We start from the raw sequence: 23,758 nt of genomic DNA on the forward strand, positions 1-23,758 counted from the left end.
TTGATTATAAAATGAATCGTTTCTTGAGCAGCAAATCAGCATCTTAGAATAATTTCTGAAGGATCATGTGACACTGAAGAATGGAGTAATGAGTCATCACAGGAATAAATTACAATTTAAGATATATTAAAATTGAAAACAGGTATATTCCAGTATCATCTCACAACATTACCCTTTTTTTTTACTGTAATTTTGATTAAAAAAAATAATAATACAGCCTTGGTGAGCATAAAACACTTCTTTGAAACATTAATAAATCTTACCAACCCCAAACTTTTTTTCCAAATATTAATTAATATTTTAGTAATTAATATTAAATATTTTTTTCTTCATTAAGATATCATGACAGTTGTATGTAGAGGTGCATTCAAGTATGTCAAGACCTTTTTTTTTTTTTTTACATAAATTAATAGCTATAATATTTCAGTTTAATGTAAGAATAGTTAGTGTGGTAGTCACAAAGAAATATGTATGAAATGATTATCTGTAGTGCTCCATCTACTGGAGGAGCTTAATATTATTTATCAATAATATAACCTCCCACTTGCAATATCATACAGTAATAAAATGTGACCCAGAAAAGATGACTGCAATTTTGTTTGTGATCCAAGGGTTCAGTGCTTCTATACAAATGCAAATGAGAATTTTAGTATCCAGGCTGAGACTGCATTTTGTGGCGAGTCGCTACTTTGGCAGAGACTCCAATTTTTCCTGTTAACTCAAATTAATTGCTTCATGACTTGCTCATGAATGAGATCTCCTGCCCCGTTCACTGCGCAATATCTTTCCCTCTCGCTACAGCTAGACAAATACACGTCATTTCCAAAGGCTAGAATCTAACCTATTTTACGCCCGTCTAGAGCACAATAAGAACGAAAACGAAGAATGATTTCATGCTCGAGCGAAGAATAAGACTTGTGGAAGTCACTCTAATTTGGAGTATTCTCTAATTTTACTGGACACCCATCAAAATGCGGTATGGGGGGGCAATGAGCATACCGTGCAAAGGTCCTTGTACTGCATTTTCTGGAACTTGGTATCGGCGTTGCCGGCGCACAGCTCTACATATCCCAGCACCACCTGGAAGACAGTGTTGTGGATGGCCTGGGTGAAGTGCATGTGCAGCTGATCCATGGCCGTCTGAGGAGAAAGAAGAAAAATAGGAATGAGAGGGGAATGCTGGGTCATCTGTGGGATCATTTTTATATAGCATTATTATTATTATTATTCACAAAGGCATCAATAAAGAAAAGAAAAGTAAATCAATATTAAAACCTTTTGATGTTTTTTTTTGCATTGCCCAAAACCGTATATTTAAAACATGCTGTATTGACTTGGTAAGCCATCTTTAACCTCAACTGCTCTCCAAAGAACTGCTTTGAAGCTTACTTAACATTAAAAACAGCTTTTCACATCATGTGACAGCATTCACAAACAATCAAAGCTCCATGTTCACTCAATTTAGAAAGAAAGGCACAATTTAAAAATCTGCTAAATTAAAGAAAAAGAAAAACTACAATGCTTTTTTTTATTTTTATTAAAAGCACACTGGTTTCTTTAATCAGTTTTGGTCTTCTTTACCTTTAAATATACAGTATTTAGTAAACATTCGTAAAACAAGATCAATTTACTTAAGATTAAAATTATGCCAGATAATTATATAATTTTTATATATTCATACCTACACCATAATTTTTTTTATAAAAGCAGACTAAAATCTTTTGCAACATAATAATTGTCTTTACTATTTTTATACTGGTACTATTTCGACTTTATTTTCCTCAAAGAATCCATAAAAAAGTATCTCACTTTCCACAAAAATATTACATTGCACAACCGTTTTCAACATTGATAATAATAAGAATTGTTTCTTGAGCAGCAAATGAGCATATTAGAATGATTTCTGAAGGATCATGTGACACTGAAGACTGGAGTAATGATGCTGAACATTCAGCTTTGCATCACTAGAATAAATCTCTTTTTAAATTATATTAAAATGTGTGTGTGTGTGTGTGTGTGTGTATAAAGTATTGTTAGATTTATGTTTAAAACAAGAAAAAAAAAAAAGAAAAAAAATATATGTTCTTGTAAATGTACTTTGTTCTATGGATTTTCAGATATTTTTACAGGAAACCTAGAAGATAATGATAAGAACATGCATTTTCCCTGCCAAAGTAGCTCTGTTTGAAGGTAAAACTTCTGGGTAGCCGTGGGTCCGGCTCACACCTCACAGGAGATGAATCATTACCGAACTACATTCTGAAGCTAAATATGGTCCCAATGGGAAAAGAAACAGCTTTGCTACAAATTAATTACACTTCTCCCCTGACGCTTTCACTGCTTCCCTTCTTCCTTCAGCCATGAAGTGTGTATCCCTCCATCAGCTTCGGCTCAATTCAATCCAAATGAATATCAGGATATTTGCGCTCTCCTGCAGGTCAGTGCGTTCAAATGCAGACAGGTGGAAATCTTTCAATAATGTATTCAAACGTATTTAAAAGAAAATTATGTAGCTGATGGGATCATCAACATCTTCTACATTTGTTCTGTTAGGAATACGCATTTTTTTTTTTTTTTTTTTTTTTATAAACTTGAAAACATCAACACATCTAAAAGACGAGCGTGATCGAAATATCAATTGTGCTGAGAAAAACCAGCAATTACATCCATTACATAGATTTAAAAACAAGCAAAATAAAGCAGAAAAGATGAAAAGATGGGGAATTAGATGTGCAGTCATTAGGCTAATTGCTGAGTTCATGGAAAAAAAAGCCAGAAAGAACAGCACCTCTTAAAAGGGACAAACAACTGTTTTAACGGATGACGTACATACTGAAACAAGGTTTGCGTTTGATTTGTTTAAAACTTTGAAACTAGATAGTCAGCAAACACATCTAGCTGAAAGCTTTCTGGAACATCAAGGTCAGAAATATCCATCAGTGACGTCTTGAGTCGAGAAAAACGCATTTCAATGAGAAAACGCATTTGAAATAATCGGTCCTGGAAAGAGCTACTGAGGAAAAAAGTCAATACACAAAGCAGGGGAAAAGATTATCAGAAAGATTCAGCTTAGGGCTCCAAGTGGTTTGATAATCAAATTTGATAGATAAAAAAAATCGATAAAAAAAAAAAAAAATGAAAAGATAAAAAAAAAAAAAGTTTTGGTAACACTACTTAAAACCTTTATGTATAATGCATTGAGCATTAATCTCAACAATCTGTCAAAGCACATGAATCTGAAACTCTAAACTATACTTGATAATGATTTTCTATTGATTTTATCAATTAATTGTTGTGGCGGTTAAGCTGGTTTTTCATAAATACTCTCTGTGTGGATTTCATCATGTATCCCATTCAAGTGTCACGAATCTCCTAATAATCTCTTCAACCACAGTTTGACTCTCTCAGGGGGTCTCCAGAGGGGCGACTCTTGAAATCGGACTCAATTTCAAGGGATACGTATGAATCACACATCTTGCAGTCAGTCCTTCAGTAATTGCGGGTTGATCGGCTTAAACGGTAACCTCTGATGAAACGGCCACAGCCTGTCTGGCCACAGGCCGCAAATAAATTAAGTTCTTAGAGGCGCGTGTGTGTGCGAATGAACGTAGGAATGAATAAACAGAGCAGCTGCCATCTTCTTCCCGAGAGGCTGTGGTGATCAAAGTGACACGAGGAAGGCTGTTTCAGATGAGACAGGGGACGTCTCAGGACACATATACTTGCATACTTATACAACACACAACGAGATGCCCACAGACACACTATTTGGATAGGATTCATTTTCCAAATGACATTTGAGTTGGTAAATTGATTGCAAACAAGACAACCTTATATTAATAAATGTACATTTTAAACAGTATCTAAAAATAATGTATTCTTGTAATGGCAAAGCTGAATTTTCAGCATCACTTCTCTAGTCTTTAGTGTCACATGATCCTTCAGAAATCATTCTAAAATGCTGATTTGCTGCTCAAGAAACATTTCTTCTTATCTTACTATTATTAAATGTTGAAAACAGTTGTGCTGCAGTGGCCACTCTGAGCAGTCCATGAACTGACTCACCTTAATGATTTCATATTCTTTAATGACGGATGGGACACCAGCAGTATTCAAACCACCAATTGTTATTTTACCCCGAAAGTTGGCAAAAAGGTCTAAATCCATATACAGGTGCACCAGTCGAGGCAGGAAGCATTTTTCAATTTGGCTTTAGTTACAGTGTTCAAGGTCAAAATAAATGAGGTTGAAAAATAATAGTATACCGCAATCCCAGATATTTACATCCGGACTAGATTTCTCTGAGGACCCCTGAAAAACAGTAGGTCATTTACTTTACAGAGGTTGTGTGATAATGCAGATTAAATCACAGATCTCCTCAGATAAAACTAGTCCTTATCAGTATAAACCTAACCACACATATACCATTAATTAAAAACAATCAACAATTGTACAAACTCAAAACTAAAATGTCAGGTTTTTGACAAAGCAATAAAATTGACAGCAAGAGCTGATGCTTGGAGATCTCCACCTAAACAACACGGTTTTATTTATTTTCGGACTGTTTGGCCTGCTCTTATTTTTCCCTTTATCCAGTCGTCTCACAAACAAGTGCAACCGCGCGTGTCTAATTCTTAAAAAAAAAAATCCTGTGGATCAACAATAGCAGGAGATTTCAACCTGCGTGTCGTTTTATAAGGGGACGGGGAAGGCACCAAAGCAGAAGCAGGAGTCGACTTATAATAAAACCAACAATGAGATCTTTTTTCCTGGATTCTGCTATTAAATCACAGCTTTGTTGTGAAAAGTAGGATACAATAGAGTGCACTTTCCTTCTGGCAAATCCTATGCCAGGTATGAATCATCTTCCCATTTTGAGAGGAAAAAGGAGAAAAGTGAAGTGGAGGGGGAGACTGAGTCAAGGAACACTGGATAAAATGGTGACGACTACGCCTATTATCTTATCTAAATGCAAATATTTCTAATAATTGTGATTATTGTGCACTTAATTTTTTATTTTATTTTTTTCTCATGAATATGGAAATGTCATTAAAAGCACTTCAAATAAATGAACAAAGTACAAACTTCTCTGGGGTGCATGTGCACTATCTACGGTTGTTCATGCCATTCTCAGAAAAGTACAATCTGTTAAATGTCACATTAAACGCAAAGAGTTTATTTTAATATTTATATGGCAAATTGTTTCGGCTAGTTCAGGTTGAATCCCAGTTAAATGACAAGTGAAAGTCAAGAATTTAGGTCAGAAATATTACTATTTTATACTGAAATATTATTATTTAATTTTTTTTGTATATATATATATATATATATATATATATATATATATATATATATATATATATATATATATATATATATATATATATATATATATATATATAAAAAAAAATATTGCATGAAAATAAATTATTTTAAGCAATTTTTAAATTAAACTATTGCATAAAATTAATTAGAATACTGCATAAAAACTAAACAAAAGCATAGCAAAGACAAAACAAAATTAAATCTAAACCAAAAACAAACCAAACCGAAAAATCAAACCAAAACAAATTAAAACAAAAAAATATCAAACCAAACAAACAAAACAAAACAAAACAAAACAAAACAAAAAACAAAAAAAACAAAACCAAACAAAACAAAACCAAACAAAACAAAACAAAACAAAACAAAACCAAACAAAACAAAACTTCAAATGGATTGGTGGGAATAGAAAGTGGACTAAAGTATAACATTTGTTTATTGTTATCATTATTATTATTGTGTTGTTCAACACTTTCTAATATTTGTTCACAACGAAAATCATGATTTTGTTGTATGACTCCATGATCAAATGACTTCTTCACAAGGTGTATTTGTATTAAGCCTACACTGTGTGCAAGTGACATGAACAAAACAAATAACAGCTATTTGAATGACAATTCAGCACCAGCCAAAATGTCAAGATCGTAAGAGCCCTGGCGACAATGACTCACCTGCGTCTTGCCCAGAAGCTTATATGCCAGTTGAACTTTGGTGTAGTGAGAAACCTCAAAGTGCTTGCAGGTTTTGGACAGCGCCACATCTAGCTGTTCCTGCACGGATGAGCATGAAATCAGCAAGATCAGCATAGAAAGCTCAGTGGCTTAATTACAGTGCATATGAAAACCAGAAAGAAGGCCAAGTACTTGAAATCCTCATTTTAAGGTGCTAAAATGAACAATCACCACAAATGAATGAGGGCCGTAACAATCTGTGGTTTAAATCACTGATGATACTGAAGGCACAACTTCATTTTGAGCTCAAAAGATAAGCATTCACATCCTTAATGAGTTGGGAACTTGCTCAGCTACAGAAATAGAAAAGTGGCATGAATCATTGTAATTTTGGTGGCAGCGCTCTCCGTTGGCACAGGCGCCGTGCTATTCGCTAATGCGAGTGATGAGACGGCAAATGAGATAAAAAGACGGGGAGGAAGGGAAAAGAAAGAGTGAGATACAGATATTAAGAGAGAAACATGAAAGAAGAGGGAGAAAAGAGAGCAAGTCAATGAGTAAAGGAGTTGTATGCGAGGCTGGGTGCCATCCAATTACATTTGCCACACAGAAATCTCTGAATAATACAGAAAATGCCATAAACAGCACTGTTGGGGAAATTGTGTGTGTGTGAGTTTGTGGCTATGCGTGATTGTGTCGGTATGGGCTTCAATGCAGCTTCCAAGTCCTGAAAGCCAGCAATTTATTTAATAAAACACAGTCCATCTGCCTTGGGGCCTTGGAGAATGAATGCTGGCAGACTGACACCCTTGGTGCCACTGTTAGACGCACAAACGCATGGTCAAGTGTTCCTTCCGATCTGTTTAATTCATATAATGTTGAGGCACTACATCAGGGCAACTGCTGTTGTTAGATCTGTCAAGGGAGTGTGAGTGTTTCTGAAGGGAATAGGGTGATCTGAGATTGAATGTCTGATTTAATGAAGAAGGTGGTCACTATAGAGTCTAAGTTTGTCCTGAATTATTAATCAATTTTATTTCTAAAAGTCACATACCTCGATTTGCTCCAGAGTGTCTTGCAGTTTGGAATTCAACTCACTGAAAAAAAAAAAAAAAAAAAAAGACATGGATGACAATAGAAACAGTTGAACAAAAAAAATATGTTGGTTTATTGGGCAGCACAAACAACCATTGTGTTCTGTAGGGGTGACCCCGAATAGTCGAAGATTCGATGCTTCGATAGGAGGAGCCTGATTCGACTACCGATCTCACGGTCGAATCGTCGCAGAGGTGTTATGAAACGAGGATCATGCCACTTTGGCTATATGAGGGCGCTTAATGTCTGAACTACCGGTTTTCTGTCAATACGTTAATATTCAGCCTATTATGATAAAGCTGTATATAAAAATGCGCAAAGAAAGAAGCTTTTAATAAATATTTTTTTAACGTGCGTGAATAAATCCAAACGCCCCGTGACAGATTTAAGTTTCACTTTCAATCCGTGACCGACAGAGGAGCGTCTTGGCGGCAAGGATTTAAATCTTTAACGATGTCTGGGATAAGAAAATCTAAAGTGTGGATGTACACCATCAGAAAGGATATTCTCCAAGGCTGGATTTAGCATCAGGAAAACCATGATCGCACGTCTGCCGGCCAACGTTAACAAGTTGGTTTTCCACGGGACATTGTAAAATGCTTAACGTGAAAAAAGCTTTTAAAACGATTAAAAGGCACTTTAACGTACACAGTACACACTTTATTAAGAAACCAGACTATGTGCAGATAAGCAGATGAACCCAGAATATGAACACAATGCGTTCCTCCTATAGTAAAGCGTTTTCTTTACATAATGTGATATTTTAATTTAACTATTTTAGGAGATTAAGTTGTTAAACGTTTTTCACGCTAAGTGTTTTAGAATGTATTTTATCCGCGCGCACAAAAGACTCCAGCGGACACAGACAGAGTGAAAGACTGGATTTGTTCTCTCGATCAGGTAGGGTCGGCTACAAGTGATTTCAAAACTTTTTAGCCAGTTCTAATTTGATCTTTGGATGCTGTGAACATGTTTAGCTAAAGAGACTGCCACTCCAGTTTAGCATTTATTGTTGTTTCTGCAGTTAAAAAGACAAAGTTGAAAATTCTGGCTACTATCGTTTATTTTAATAATTTCTTTATTTTAATTGTATTTATTGATCTGTCAGGGTTATCTAATCTAACTATTTGTGGCTTGTGTTTTGAATATATGTTCCCCTGCACTTTAGGCATTTTGCACACATTTGCTCCTCATCTTGTGACTTGATTCTGATTTATTTCGTTTTGTATTTCTATTTATTAGAAAGGTTATTCTGTTCTAATTTAATTTTGTAAATTAACTGTTTATTTTTTCGGTGCATCGATGTTGTGCTGTACTTAGAGCCTGCTCGCACAGGTAATTTAGCCGATTTAATTTGATTTGCATGTGAAATGCAAATCCTCTCCGCAGTGTGGCCTTTCTGGAGTTATTTATGTTATTTCTTAGTTTTATTGATCCAAAATGTTTCATTTTTTTCTATATCTTTGTGTGATTTTCTGTACATCGCGGCTTTGAAATGTTAAAGCCCCACCCCCACACACACGATTCGACTATTAGTCGACTATAGGCAAGACTTGACGATTCTGATTCGACTATGAAAATCCATAGTCGGGGACACCCCTAGTGTTCTGTTTGCAGAGCAACACAACAAACCACCAAAACCATTACAGCAACATGTTGGAGGAAAAGGCAGCTTGCTTTCTCAGAGAAATGGGCCGTCAGAGCGAGAGAACACTAAACAACACAAAACTAGCACCATGCACAATGACATCTGTGGAAAAAGCAGGCACTGACATTTGAAAAGCAAGGATGTATTTTTCCCAAACATGGCTTGTTTATTATGTGCAGATGGAACAAGACAGATGTGTGTGGTTAGTGTTGAGAGGGATGTGCTAAACTAGTCAGTGGGTTGTCTGAATGAGAGAGAGAGAAAAAAAAAAGACTAGTCGGTCTTATGAAAGCCATGATTAATAAGGTCATAATTTAGGGTCATGTCAACCACACACCAATCATGTAAAAATTAATGAATGTATGAGTATATCCAAACAAAACAAATGTATACCAAAATCATAATAGGTTTTCTAGGACTAATCAATATAAATAATTACATAATAAAATAATTGTTTCGGACAGCAAGCGCTTATTTTATAGAAATAGTTTAAGGATTAACATTTTAGTGCAGAAATATTAGTAATTCTCACCTCGTGCTCAGGTTTGATAAGGCCGCATAAGGGCTAGCCAAAAAAGTTTAAATGTTACACTTCTGCGTTCTCTTGAAAATGTTTGCGTTCCCTCGAGAAACTTTGCGTTCGCCCGTAAAATGTTTGCGCTCCCCCTATAACCTCTGCGCTCACTTGCAAATGTTTAGAGTTCTTTGCGAGCGAATGCAACGTTTCTTAGGAGAACACTGTTTTTGCGAGGTGACGCAAAGGTTTTGTGAGCAAATGCAAAGTTTCTCAGGAAAAACGCAAATACATCGAAATATTTGTTTTCCCTCCCATCTCTATTTTTTTTTTCATCACCATGTTCCTTTAGGGGCTCCATAGTTGGGGAACCATCAAAATAATGTGTAAGCAGATGTTAAGCAGACAGTCTTGTCTTCTACTACTCTTTTGAGAGTTAGTTGTCATGTAGTTGCAAAGTACAATGTCTAATGTGGACCATCAAAACAAAGTGTTACCAATTCAAATTGTCAGTTTAAACCAGTACTAATCTCCACTGGAAATACATGACTTCGTATCTGTTGTTTAGTTTTTTCTGCTTTTACCATTCAAGCTAGTATTTCAGTTTTGTGCATATTGCTAACAGAGGGCGACCTGAAATCTGACAGTAACTGTTGAATACAGTGGATTTGTTACACAAGTTGATGCATGTAATAGCAGTGCATTTCTATATTTATCCCCTTTAAAGCACCGCCAGTAAAAATACTAAAGCTAAAACTAAAATTAGAGATCTGATCCTATTAGAGCTTTGGCTCTTTTAGAAAAGCAAAGCATTGGCTGCAATGCCAGCTGAGACTTATAGCAACATGATACTAGCAGCAACTTTGCCGGTGGCCACGCATAATCATGATCTAACAATAAGAACAACTGCATTTCATTTCACAAGCTCACTCGGCTTGACATGAGGGATTGCACGGCCCCCGTGGGCCAGTGCTGTTGAAAGATTAGACAGAATGCATAAAACTTTAATTAATCTGCCTCTTCCTTTTCCTCATCCTTCCCTTTTTTTGTCTTTTTCCTTCTCTTTGAAGGCACTGAATGCAAAAAAGAGGTGTTCCAGCAAACTCTTCCAATAAACTCTCTCATTTTGCCATAAAGCACGATTCTTGGCATGAAGAAAATCGTGCAAAAGCAGGAGGTTACTCAATATGCAACATTGTTATAAAAAAACAGCAGGAGAGGACGTGACCTTTTCATAGGTTATTCCTTCTGACAAATACTTTTGAGTGCTAGTGTTCTGGACGGGTTATTGATGATGGGGGGGGAGGAGGCAGAAGTTCTTCATCTTTAGTGTGTCTCCATCCATCAGAGTGGGCTCTGACTCAACGTGGGTCCCCCTTTTCCTCCGGGGCCCTCAGAGAAAACCCAGCATCACGTCGAGCGGATCAATTACTTCCGACTCGCAGTTCGTCAGCACTTCTCCGAGCCACGCCGCTTCCTTCAGGGAAGCCACACGAAATCACATTTTAATGAGCTTTCACGGCAGGATCCGTCGCACAATAAAAACATCTCCATTCAAACAGTCTCATATCATCATCATCGTGCCATTTCGGTTTCTGAACACAAATCCTGTGCTAATAGCATAGGGCCAGTGGTGTTAGATGTGATTAAATTAAAGGATGTTGCTGGCTTTGTGGGCAGTGTTTGTAAAAGTTGAGTGTAAAACCACACCGCTGGGCACTTTTGCAGCTTACGTCTCTTTGCAATTAAATCGGCTTTCTTGCACCTGAGTGAGCAGACAACTGAAGTGTCCATTACTGGCAGAATAAGCGCTGAGATATAGTCCATAACTAGCTGCAGGAAAAGAAAGCAATTATTCGAAAAAGTTTCAAAGATATCCTCAAAATCCAAAAGTTTTTGAGATGAAGCAACATGTGAATCACTATTTCTTCATGTTGCAACAGCACACAGCTCATGCCAAGAAAGCAACTGACGGATCATCTTTGCTTTTCCTTTGATAGTTTGACATAGCAGGAAATCATACTCTAACTATCAGAACGTAAAACGTTCCATCCAAAAAGAGGGAGTCTCTCTGAACTTCTGCAACTGTCTAGCATTAGACACATGAATGCAATATATATCACTGTCCACTTTAAACATCAATTGGACCATCAGAAATTGGCACACATTTTTACGGTGAGTAAATAAGATAACATGAGATAAATAACACCAGAAGATCTAATGATAATGATTCTGGTTATGTGAAGGACATGCCAACTTATTTAAAAAATAAAGTCCCAAATAATTTCAGTCCGATGTACACTGACACAATGTGAAGGTTGCTGTTAAACGATAAGGTAAAACTATTATTAAACTGTTAAAATTATTATTATTAATAGTTATGGCTTGGGTGGCAAACAAAAAAATAACACACTACAGGTCAAATTGTTGGGGTCTGTTGTAATTGTAAATCTAATGTAATATTTTAAAATTGTATTTTACTCCTGTGAATTTTCAGCATCATTACTCCAGTCTTCAGTGTCACATGATCCTTCAGAAATAATTTTTATATGCTGATTTGGTGCACAAAAAAACATTTCTGATTATTTTTCTGGATTTTTTTTTATTAAAACTTAGCATTTGAAATGCACAAACACAAACTCTGAACTCTCGGTTGAGACTCTTACAATATAATTGGGTAATGAGAACTTATATAACCCCAGTAAGATTAAATAAATTTAACCCTAATATCCCTGATCTGTGTTTCAAATGTAATAAGTATCAAGGTACATTTTACCATTGTATATGGGAATGTGAGGAGGTGCAGAAGTTTTGGGTAGCGGTGACACAATACGTTTCTCAATTTACTTCCTCTCCAATACCTCTAAATCCTATATTATGTGTATTGAGTATGTATGAAGATGATTGCTCTTTGCCCACTAAGGAAAGAAAGTTGGTGGATCTGTGTCTATTACAAGCAAGACGTTCCATTGCCCTGTGCTGGAAAAATACCATTTGCCCCTCCATTGGACTTTGGCTGAAAAACTTAATAACATGTTTGGCTCTTGAAAAACTTACATATGTAATAAGAAAGAAATCCGTTGAATTGTTTTTAGACTTTGTCAAAAATGGAGATATTGAAGATGCTTTAGATGTGTGAAGTTACGGAATGTAAGAAGTGTAGGATATTTTAATTTATCCCCCTTTTTTTTTTTTTTTTTTTGATTGACTGACTGATTTGTTTATTTATTTAATTTTTATATAAACTGTCTGGGTATGTTGTGGGGAAAGATGTTGTTTGTTTGTTTTTTGTTTGTTTTTTGTTTGTTTTTTTGGAAAACTTTGTAAAAAAAAATTAATAAAGATATGTTATACAAAAAACTTAGCATTTGTTTGAAATAGGCATTATTAGTCTTTACTGTGACTTTTGATTATTTTAATGCACACTTGCAGAACAAAAGTATTAATTTCCTTTAAAAGAATCTTACCCCAGTAAGTGTACTGTAATGTACTTAAAAAAATATATAATAATAATAATAATAATAATAATGATGATGAGAAAACTTTTCAACTCTCAAAATTCAGCTGAGAGTGCTACGTGTGGATTGTTTCCACAAAAACCTGCTTTGAATGTTTGAAGGTCAGTTAGCAGGCACTTTGACAACAGAAACCCAGCTTTTGACAGTCTCCCCACAGACAATATGAGTCACATTCCATTTGCTCGCGTTCACAAATCTGTGGGTAATCTTCTTTACGGTATACTCTGTCAATTCTCATTCCCTGTAGGTGTGTTAAAACGTTTGCATTTAAAGAGGAACAGGGACACCCAGATCTGAAATCTGAGTATATCTTGGAATTTCAATCTCAACGGCTAGAGAATAAAGTTTTACTTTAGAAGTAAGGAAACAACCGAGTGACATTTCACTCCGTTATATTGACCGCAGGTGTTCGTAGACTCCCTAAACTCAGACATTGGGTACATCTCTTCTAAAACTCCTGTGTACTGATTCAGACACCATTACCCAACAGAGAAATCGATATCTGCCCACACAAATGCCTCGTAGCTCAGAATCTCAATGCATCTAATTAAAAATCGTAGCACTTTTCACTGCAGGGATCGAAACGGGGAAAACCACAATGCTATCATCATTTGAATACTGAATAGTAAAAAAACAAAACATCATCTACCAGCAGGACTGTCCAAACCCAACTCTGACCTTTAGAACTTACAGGTAAGGCAATGACCTCAAACTGACCTCTTTAATGTAGTGCTGCATCTATAAAAATGTTCAATTCTGTCTGCCACACTTTTGTCCAAATTTCAAGAACCATTCAACCTGACTCGTGACTAATGCAGAGGCTGACGTCAACCTTCCCACAGACAGCCATTTTCACCTACCTCACTGTTTGCTGGGGACTAATTGCCAGAAAAACAAAAGACAAGGTGGAAAAACAACATGACAAAACAGATGGCTACTACAATCTGAAGACTACATAACTGCCAGTGTTAAAACCCCAGTACACCAAGCCTAAAATGCCTTTGATATTCCCTGGGTATCAGTGTAACGCACAAACATATGAGTACATTATGCATCTTTTTATGAACGGTTAAATGAGGAAGGAGAGCAATTGGCCAGTCATCTCCACTTTGTCTATCACAGCTATGTCTTTATCATGACAGCCTGGACTGTTAAATGTTCCCGCTGCAGGTCTTATTATTTCTGCTGCTGCAATGACAGTGCCTTATGGAGAGTGGTCCGTCTGTCTATCTATCTTTACTATACCACCCCTATTTAATTGTAAGAGGGAAAATGGGACTGGTTCCTCTCTCTCCTTCATTGCAGGCTTTTGTGGCCGTCCACCTTTCTACAATCAACAACTAAAATGCAGAAATGCATGATTATGACTGTAATATCCCCAATTCCAATTTTCCCTCCCCCCATTTAACATTTGTGAAATAAAAATAATAAAATCTAAAAAAAAATGAAATAAAATATGGTCTGAAAATGTGAAATATAAATGTTCATTCCATTCTTCCTTCAAAGGGAGGGATTTTCAACAGAAGGAAATCGCATTGAGCAGGTTTCCGTGTACTTGCATGGATATCAATGCAGAGCGGGCTGACTGGAGGCTGATCAGATAGCCAAAACTTCCTGTGCCAAGAAGAAAAAAGAAAAAAAAGAGTGTGCAAATATGTATGAGAGAGAGAGCTAAAGACTGCTGAACAATTGCTAGTATCCTTTATAAGAGCTACTCTGACGGCACCCTCCCTGTCTCTCAGGCCACATTCTTATGAGATAAAGACAATCCATTAGTGCGGGTCGTGACATATCGATCACTGGAAAGCAAACAGGTGCATTTATTCCTCGCCATCATACTCGCTGATTAATCTTCACATCTTAAGCACCATTTCCTTCAACACAGTTGACTGTTTTACGCAAGAACGAGAGTATCTTGAGTAATAAAAGTGACGTAATGCCATTAAGGAGACAGTATGACTACAAATTGATTCTGCAATTTGTGGGGGGAAAAGGGGGAAAAAAAACATTGGGAGCAAAAAGCATCTTTCTTTGTTGACTGTCAGCCATTCAGATGTGGCTTGCAAAAATATAATAAACAGGCTTATTGAAGGTGCAGTAAGACATTTCTGAGAAACACTTGAACACTGAAACAAACACACTTCATTTGCTCCACCCCAAAATAACAAACACACTATGCAACCCAGGCAACCACTAACAGCTGGAGCATCAGACTGCTTGTGCAAATACGGATGAACCAGCTGAAATGCAACAACAACAGCATATCTTGGTTCTGTGAAACCGCAAAAAAAACAATGGTACTTCAGTATCGAACAGAAACGACCCTTCTTCCAAATATATTCATCTGAACTTTTCCTCTTTGGTAATATCTCAGCTATCTCTCTTTCTCCAGTCTTCCTACAAAGTTATTGTATATATTACTACAGTAAGTACTTGCATCACAATTCTTAACATTATTATTTTAATAAGTTAAATTGTCAGAATTGGCACAAAATCTCATGGCAGGTTCATTAATCAGTTTGATAAAATGTTGCATAATTACAGGGATTATGGATTTTATTTAAATTTGGTTGGGTAATATAAGTGTACCGTATGTGATGATTGTAGCAATACCGTACATTTTAGCATGCGTTTACATGCACCCTAATAAGGCGATTATAACGGGATTTAGGCAAAATTGAGATTAAACTTTACCTCATACAAACGCAAAACTTCGATCAAACTAATGCGATTACGCTCATAATCGTAGCAACCATATTAGCATTAAACTATGTGGCGTATGGGAATTTTAATCGCAGTAAACAGGTATGTAAATACTGTAATCTTATTATTAGACCAAAGTGCGCATGTGCTTGGATGTACACATGTTACGTATGACACGTTACATGTATGTTGTTCACACAACTTCGTGAATTACATTATTCTGAAGTTTTCTCTTCTCCAAATCACTAAACTCTGTCAACACAACTCTGTCTTTGCGAAGAACGTGACGGCAGCGTAGGCAAACCCGGCAATGCGATGTTCATCACGACGACTAATAATATCCAGTATATCCTTTAAAAAAAATAATAATAATAATAATTCTTCTCTAATCCAGCATATATTCAAGTAAAACGGCTTCTTGAACTAGAATTTTTTTTAGGGATGGACTTGATTTTGTCCATTGGGATTTTATTGGATCATTGGATTTTCTATTGCTGTGATCTCATTAGAGTGACAGGTTGACCCGCCAGTAAACACATCATCAGAGAAGAGACGAGATGTTGCAAGAGGGAGGGGAAGTTTTTTGATTAAAGATCACAGAGGGCACAGTGTACAATTAACAAAAAAATATTAATGATGTGCACAGATAATTAATTTAAAACACAATAAATCAAGGTGACTTTAAATGAATGGCTACAAATGTAATCAGTTCAAGCACATGTCATTCATTTAGGGAACTCAGCATCTGGATCTCGCACCAATCCTGTCAGCGGTTCTCCACCCACCTTATACAGTTGTAGTGCTTGAATGTGCTGGCGGCCTTTTGGCATTCCAAACACAGCTGGATGGCGCCTGGATAGTCCTCCTCCTGTAAAATTAAATGCTCCATTTTACCTCAATATCTTTATCTAGACAATTTTTTACAGGGCCAAAATAGAAAAACTGAGCTAAGAGTCTAATGAATGATGTTAGATTTCTATCATTACCCTCACAACGACGAAATAAAGCTCATATTTCATGTGAAATTTATATTTAGAGGACATAGACTAAACACTTCAATTAGAGGGTGTAAGAGACAATCTTATGAGTTCTCTTTCAAAAATGAGGTGTATTTGTGAATTGCACATTTGGACAGATTTTCGTGCCAACTTACCTCTAGCATTTCACTCAGTCGAACATCAGTTCTTTGCTGTACGAAAAGCAAAAAGCAGAAGGACAGAGTGTCTGTGAAACTGGGCAGCTGGAAATTACCATGCAGAGAATAGAAAGTCTCTGTTTAGACATTAACAATGTTGATGAAGTGATTACCAGAGTCTTTATGGTCCTCAAAGACTTCAGCAATCCCGTCAACAGCTGTCGGCGTCTCTGATTGGCCAACAGCCCGAGGCTGGCTTCGGTAAAGCCTTCTTTAGCAGAACGAAGTTGCCTGGAAGCAGAGTTACAGAATTTGCGCCGATTCTACAGCTCATCAAAACTTAAAGCAATGAAACCATTTACTTTCCCTTGTGTTGTTTTAAACCTGTTTTGACTTTCTTTCTTTCAAGGAATACAAAAATAAAAAGAGTTCTTCATGTTCTTTTTTTAAACAACTACAATGTGCGGGGACTGAAGTGTCAAAAGGACAAAATAAAACTTCATTTAAAGTGGTCCAGAAGTCTTCTGAAGTCATATGATAGCTTTTTGAGCAGAAAGAGAGAAATGCAAGTTGTTATTCACCAAAAAACTTGGCATCATCTCTAGCTCTGATGGTTGCACGTCTACATTTATAGAAGAATAAAACGGCATCAGCATGTGCTAGTGGTAAACAAATAAAGCAAGATGAATCGCACTTTGGCAATTGTGGGGAAGTGTATGTAGGGAAAAGAGGCCATCCATCCATCCATCTTCTACCGCTTGGAAAAGAGGCCAATTTTGCAAATGGAGCTTAATGTAAGTAGGTTTAAGGTTTAGCGGCATGTTGCGTTGATCAATATGCCATTACATGTTGCATTTTTATTGGCTAGTCAGTAGATGTAGGTCGTAGCAGCAAACACACTGTGAAATGATCATGCTAAATTTCTAACACTGTCAGAAAATTATCGCAGGCTATCTTTGGTCGCAAGAGAGCGGGACAATGGCCATCTTTGAACCCCTCTCACTGAACGCCATAGGACCACCGTTTAGGAGCCATGACCACACAAATCACCACGATTGGTCATCTTTTGTCTGGGACAGATCAAAATTGTACAATGTGTACCGGGCATTACACAGTTAATTTATCCGCATTTTAATATGCTCTCGTTCATAGTGATTTTTAGATGGATGCGGAGGCTTTTTAGGTCGGGTAGAATCTGTCACTGAACACTGAACTGCACCAGAATAATGATTGATTGCAATAATCACTAAGGCCAGATGACGAAAAGATCGTACATCAAGTCCGTTGGCACATTTTTGAGAGTTCATGAGGGAAGTAAAGATGTTAAATTCATGAGGAAATTCTTTCACCAAACTAGTCTGAAAGATTTGTTCTGGGTGAACCAGTTCTCAAAATCAACTCCCTGATGGAACAGCTCACTGGAGTGAATAATGATGTAAATCTCTTGCATATCTGTTTCTCACACAAAGCCATCGCGCGACTTCAGAAGCCTTGGAATACAGTGCATGGGCCCGTATGGGAGAATTTTTTGATACTTTTATAGACCTTTTTAAAACTTGTAAACTTTAATCCCCATTCAAGTCACTTGTTCTCTTTTTTTTTTTGTTCCACTATAAAAAGAAAGTCAATTTGGAACAACATATGAGTAAGAAATGATAACATAGCTTTAATTTATTAAGTGTACTATTCCTTTAAACCTGAATTTGAACATTTTCTAGCTCTCTGACCTTCGTGCATTAGTGCAGATGACTGCGGCCAGCTGCAGGTTGGTCTGCAGAGACGTCACTCTCTCCAGCTCCTAAAACAACAATGATTTTCAGAGATTATCCAGAACATTAGGCAACCATTACTTTGGTATCGTTTGAAGTAGGCAAGACAATTGAGACAATGGCTAAGACCTTGCTTTCATATAGCTGGATATTACCTCTCACAGATAACCGTGATTCTAACCTCTGTGCTTAATGGGTTCAGGCCAGAGACACTCTCTTCTATTAGTCATGTTTTTCAGGCCCGTTATGAACAATAAAGTGAGAGAGATGATAATGGTGACAAGCTTTCATTATGGGAATGAGAAAAGCAGCACAATGAGAAAGAATGTGCTCCTTTAACCCACACCGACATGTCCACGAACTAACAGACAGTTGAAGTTCATGGCTTTTCTGCGAGGTTTTTTTTCTTCCCCCCTCGTACAATCTCGGTTTTGAAGAGCACAGCTGTCACAGCCTGAGGTGAGCTCACGCTGAGTGACCCAGTCTTTCGACGCACATTAGATCTGGCCAACAGAGCCAGCCTTCAGCACCGAAGCATCATCCCACTGTCACGTTAAAGATAATTATTTAACCAAAGAATACGAGGTGGAAAAAATCGATTCCACAGAGAGGGCTGCAGAAACAGAGGCTCCTTATGCAAAGCGTCACAAGGAGAACCGTTCATTCTTCAGAAGGCTATCAGTAGCAAATACCCTGAAGAATGCTGGAAGATTTCTGAGAGATGAACAGGCCGTATTGAGCTTGTGCCTTGAGAACACCCTGCGGGCTCCAAAGTACCGTTGAATAAATGACAGTACAAATAAGAATAAGACAAAAGGGCAGTGTTTAATTTGTTCTGCCGTTCGATCTACTGACAAACACATGGAAGGCGTGAGGTTAACAGAACGTCTGTGCTGAGGAAACACAGGCTGGTCGTTTAGCCAGGCATCTGCAGAATAAATCTTTGCGATTTATTTGGCGGAATCTCTCTCTGTGAGACGGAGAGCTTTTAAAGTGCCCTTGGATTTGCCCTCGCTAGAACAGGGAGCTGAACACAGCCATATCCTCGCTGAGTCATAGGGTCCTTAAGGCATCCAGTGGGCTTCAGAGCTCAAACAAGAGTGACTCACTGTCTCCACATACACACCACAGACAAACACGGTTGTCACTCCTCTTCTGAGTGATAAATCCTGCTGAGTTTGACAAATCCCTAAGATTTGGGTTCTTAGAAAACACATTCTACAATTAAATTCAATCCCTAATGTAATTGAATATAACCAATACATACAACCGTCAAATGCAAATAACGTCAAACAGCTTAAAGGGATAGTTCACCCAAAAATATCATCTCGTTCCAAACCTGTAAGACTTTCGTTCATCTTCGGAACACAAATGAAGATCTTTATCATGAAATCTGAGAGCTTTCTGTCTCTCCATTGACAGTTACGCAACTACCACTGACGCTTCAAAAAGTTTATATGTGAATAAAAGCCTAAATTCAATCTGTTCGTCATATAAAGCGAACGAGTCTCTTCAGAAAATGTTGACTAAACCGCTCAATTCATATGGATTAGTTTTACGATATTTTTATGATCTTTTTGAAGCATCAAAGTATTAGTTGCAGATTTCATCATAAAGATCTCCATTTGTGTTCTGTAGATGAACGAAAGTCTTACGGGTTTGGAACGACATGAGGGTGAGTAATTAATGACAGAATTTTCATTTTTGGATGAACTATCCCTTTAAACTTTTGGCATAAACCTTGCTTATTGGCGGCTGCAAGACCAAAATGTTGCCAAAACAATCTCAATCACTGTAATGTCGGAAGTGAATCATGCACTGCAAAACGATCATCTTGTTAATCATTATTTTGTTTTCCCAGAATTACACAAGTATTTCAACTGAATTTACCTTGTTTACAGATTTCAGGTTTCATGGCATTGAGTGACGCGTCAAGTTAAAACTAGTTCAAATTCTAAAAACATCAAGGCTCCTACAGTACATTAGCTGCTTTTCCACCATCGAGCCAAACTGCTCTCGTTGCTTAAACTGATCCAATCCGAGCAGGCACAAATATGGTTTCATTTTCCACTGGCACGTTGGAATGTACAGACGGTATATGTAAATAGCGACAGCGTATTGAAGGATGATTGGATAATATTAACTTGTGTTTACTTTGCTCAAATAGCACGCTTGGCCAGCTACAGAGAAACTGGTACCCAGGCCACAAACAAGTGACCAATCCCAAATGGCAATGTCACTACATGAAATTTCTACCAGCACAGTTAGCCAACTGTGGTGAGCATTCTGGCCGAGAATGGTTTGTAATCGTGCCGTGCTGGAAATATAACTGTTCCTTACCATTATTATAACCGTTCGGCCTGATGGTTGTTCGGCCAGCTATTGTGTTCCATGTGTGATTTTTTTTTTTTTTTTTTTAAACCAGTTCAGTGCAAATCCCGTCAAGCAGCCAATTTCATTGGTTAGGGTGTAAGGTACGCTGAACGCTGTTTGGTTTGAAAGACATTAGTGTGAGCTCCGTTCCATACATCGCTACACTATTTACAATAGACAACAGGCCTTTTGCCTATGAAACTTTGCTAACTTTTAGAGTATAGCGCAGGGGTGGGCAAACTACGGCCCGCGGGCCACATACAGTTAAACAGTTAGGCTGTTTAATCCGGCCCGTTGAGTATTTAAAAAATTGTCTTAAGATCGCATTCATTTAGCCTTTTTCTTGCAATACTTTGCGTTATATAGCGTTGCATATATTTGACAAGCGGAATATCAGATATTTCATGCCATAGCTAACAAATGTAAAAAAGGAAAAATGACATAAAAGCAGATCATCATTCATTCAGCGCTGTTGTGGCTGCGGTGTGTCACGTAACAATGACTTGTCACCATGGAAACCAAACAGACAACGACTTAAGCGCATAGACTTGCACGTTAATGTTTTTTCATTTTTTGGGAAACTCACAGAGGAAAAAAATGTTTGGTAACCGCTTGCACACCTGTTTAGTTTTTCCTTTGATTTGTCTGCTATTTAGTATCCTGACTGATTCCGTTTACCGACCTTTATCGCCCGGCTTTCGACTACGCTCCCCTGTCTGCCATGTACAGAACCCGTTTTTGTTCATTAAATGTTCTGATCTGCCTTTGTTTTTTATGTTTTATTTTATTATTCTTAAAATAAATTTGTATATTCGTTTATTTCGGTTTTTTTTCACAAATGTATGACTTTTGGAAGTGCAAATTGATTGCCATATGCAGTTTTAATAAAGTTGAATTAACGTAACCTTCTGTCATTTTTTACTCTTCTAAGTGTACACTTGCAGGTGTTTTGTTTCTAATTTACTGTTAGGCCCATTAAATAATAATAAGGATAAACAATATTTAAAAAGTATAGGCTATAATTAGCTAACATCTGACTAATTAAAAATTAACGTCAAAACATAACATGCTAAATGGCTAGCATAAAAAATGTATTGTCAGAATGTCGTCTCTCAGTTGTTGAATTTCGCGTAGACGTTGCCACAACGTAAATGTGTTTGCTCAGCCCAATCTCATGAAAGTGCGAATACCACAAATTGTATTTGTAGTGCTTATGATACGCAGTTTTCGTGTGCATATGATACGCACTTTATGGCGTGTAATAGGCACGCACTCCGCACCCCTAATCCTAACCAAGGGGTTTACAGTGCGTAGCATATGCACGAGAATGAAAAATTGGTGGTATAGATACGCACTTTCATGAGATCGTGTTTCATAATCTGCTACTGGGCCGGCCCTCTGTCAAATTTTAAAACCCAGTGTGGCCCTTGAGCCAAAAAGTTTGCCCACCCCTGGTATAGCGCCATATTTTATTTGTAACAGGAATAAAATGAGGCTGTGAGGGATAGAAGTACTGTTGTTAACAACGTCAATTGTTCAGCTGAAGAAACATCTTTCTTATATATTTTGTTTTAGTTTAAAACTATAAAGTTAGCTAATAGATAAATGCACACCACTACTATAATGATACGACACTGTTGGGTCATAAAATGGGTGCATTTATATAGCACTTTACTATCTACTGCTGTACACCCAACATACTTTACAATCATATCAGGGGTCTCCCTTCAAACCACCAATACACCAGCTATAGGTGGAGAGGAGAGAGAAAGATAGAGCCGATTCAGTGGATGGGGATTATTAGGAGGCCATATTTGATAAAGGCCAGTGGAGTGAATTTGGCCAGGACACCGGGGTTACACTCCTTATCTTTTACGAGAAGTGCCATGGGGTTTTTAATGACCACAGAGAGTCAGGACCTCAGTTTAACGTCTCTTCTGAAGGACAGTGCTTTCACTTACAGAAGCTGCTGAATGATAAAAGCCAATCAGAATCCATCTGACTTTAAGGAGCTCAAACATTTAAAGCGACAGACAATGTCACTGCATATCATGGTAGTTATCTTTATAGTTACCGTTCTTGGTGTGAATTAGCCTTCACATCCTCATTATTATCCACGTAAAAGTTTTTGAACACAAAAACGCATCCCTTGTAAACACCCCCTAAGAAACGCATCTAATGGCATCTTAGCACAGCTGATTTAAGGCTGCTCTGTGCCTGCTTAAAATTCTGAGTAAAGACATAAGTAAGGGATATAAACCCCCTTCAGGCTGATGTACATTATCCCGCTTATTACATGGCTACTTGCCACATAAGTAAATAATTAAGACACGAAATATTGATCTGAGTTGAAATATTTTATTAGGTCTTTAAACGCAAAGCTTCCGCGGAGAGAGCAGTTGCTAGCGCGGCGAGATCAAACTAGACGGACATTTAAGGGATACGGTTTACAGTCATACCACTTATTACACAGAATTTCACCACATAAATAATTATGGGGATAAGAGATATTGATTTCAGATTAAACTGTTTTAAAATCTACCTGTTCGTTATCCTATAATGTACAAAACAATAGTCACAAAATGGCAGCAGCTGCGTTTGTGTGAAACAAGAGAGAGCGAGTCCACGATATGTATGGCATAGTTAAATAACTGCACACAAAATACTGATTCGACTGAGTTTTAATATTTCATTAGCTCACCAAAAGCAAAACTTCCACAAAGAAAAAACGTTCCTAGCAAGCGTATAGAGCTGGTAAGTCCCGCCCATCCGTAAAACCCCAAGTGGACCTCTAGGTTGAAAAATCGTCAATGCAAGTGAATGTGAGAAAATAATAATTTTCTGGTCCCGTTTGAATTGTGCCATGAATGTGAACATATGTTGTCTGTGAATTTTTTATATAATTTTTCAAGTTACGAGTTTGACAGTATATTGTATGATTCTTTGGCTAGCAGTTGTGGAAAAGACATAACGAGAAAGACTACATGTCGCCTATGTGACGTCACCCCAT

The 23,758-nt window shown here is 37.2% G+C and overlaps 1 protein-coding gene across 2 annotated transcripts in view; it reads right to left on the bottom strand.

The window, feature by feature from the left end:
- The window catches only part of vps50 (VPS50 subunit of EARP/GARPII complex), a 138,975-nt gene that overhangs the window by 95,296 nt on the left and 19,921 nt on the right, over positions 1 to 23,758 (bottom strand). For both annotated transcript variants that reach the window (XM_084422759.1, XM_084422758.1), the window contains exons 6-12: positions 18,334 to 18,404; positions 16,780 to 16,897; positions 16,625 to 16,660; positions 16,257 to 16,339; positions 7,048 to 7,090; positions 5,994 to 6,092; positions 1,000 to 1,140 (exon numbers count right to left, since the gene is read on the bottom strand). In XM_084422759.1, the coding sequence (XP_084278885.1) occupies positions 1,000 to 1,140; positions 5,994 to 6,092; positions 7,048 to 7,090; positions 16,257 to 16,339; positions 16,625 to 16,660; positions 16,780 to 16,897; positions 18,334 to 18,404 (591 nt within the window). The remainder of the gene's footprint in view (positions 1 to 999; positions 1,141 to 5,993; positions 6,093 to 7,047; positions 7,091 to 16,256; positions 16,340 to 16,624; positions 16,661 to 16,779; positions 16,898 to 18,333; positions 18,405 to 23,758) is intronic.

Source organism: Rutilus rutilus, assembly GCF_951802725.1.
Source record: "Rutilus rutilus genome assembly, chromosome: 11".
NCBI classification, from domain to species: Eukaryota; Metazoa; Chordata; class Actinopteri; order Cypriniformes; family Leuciscidae; genus Rutilus; species Rutilus rutilus.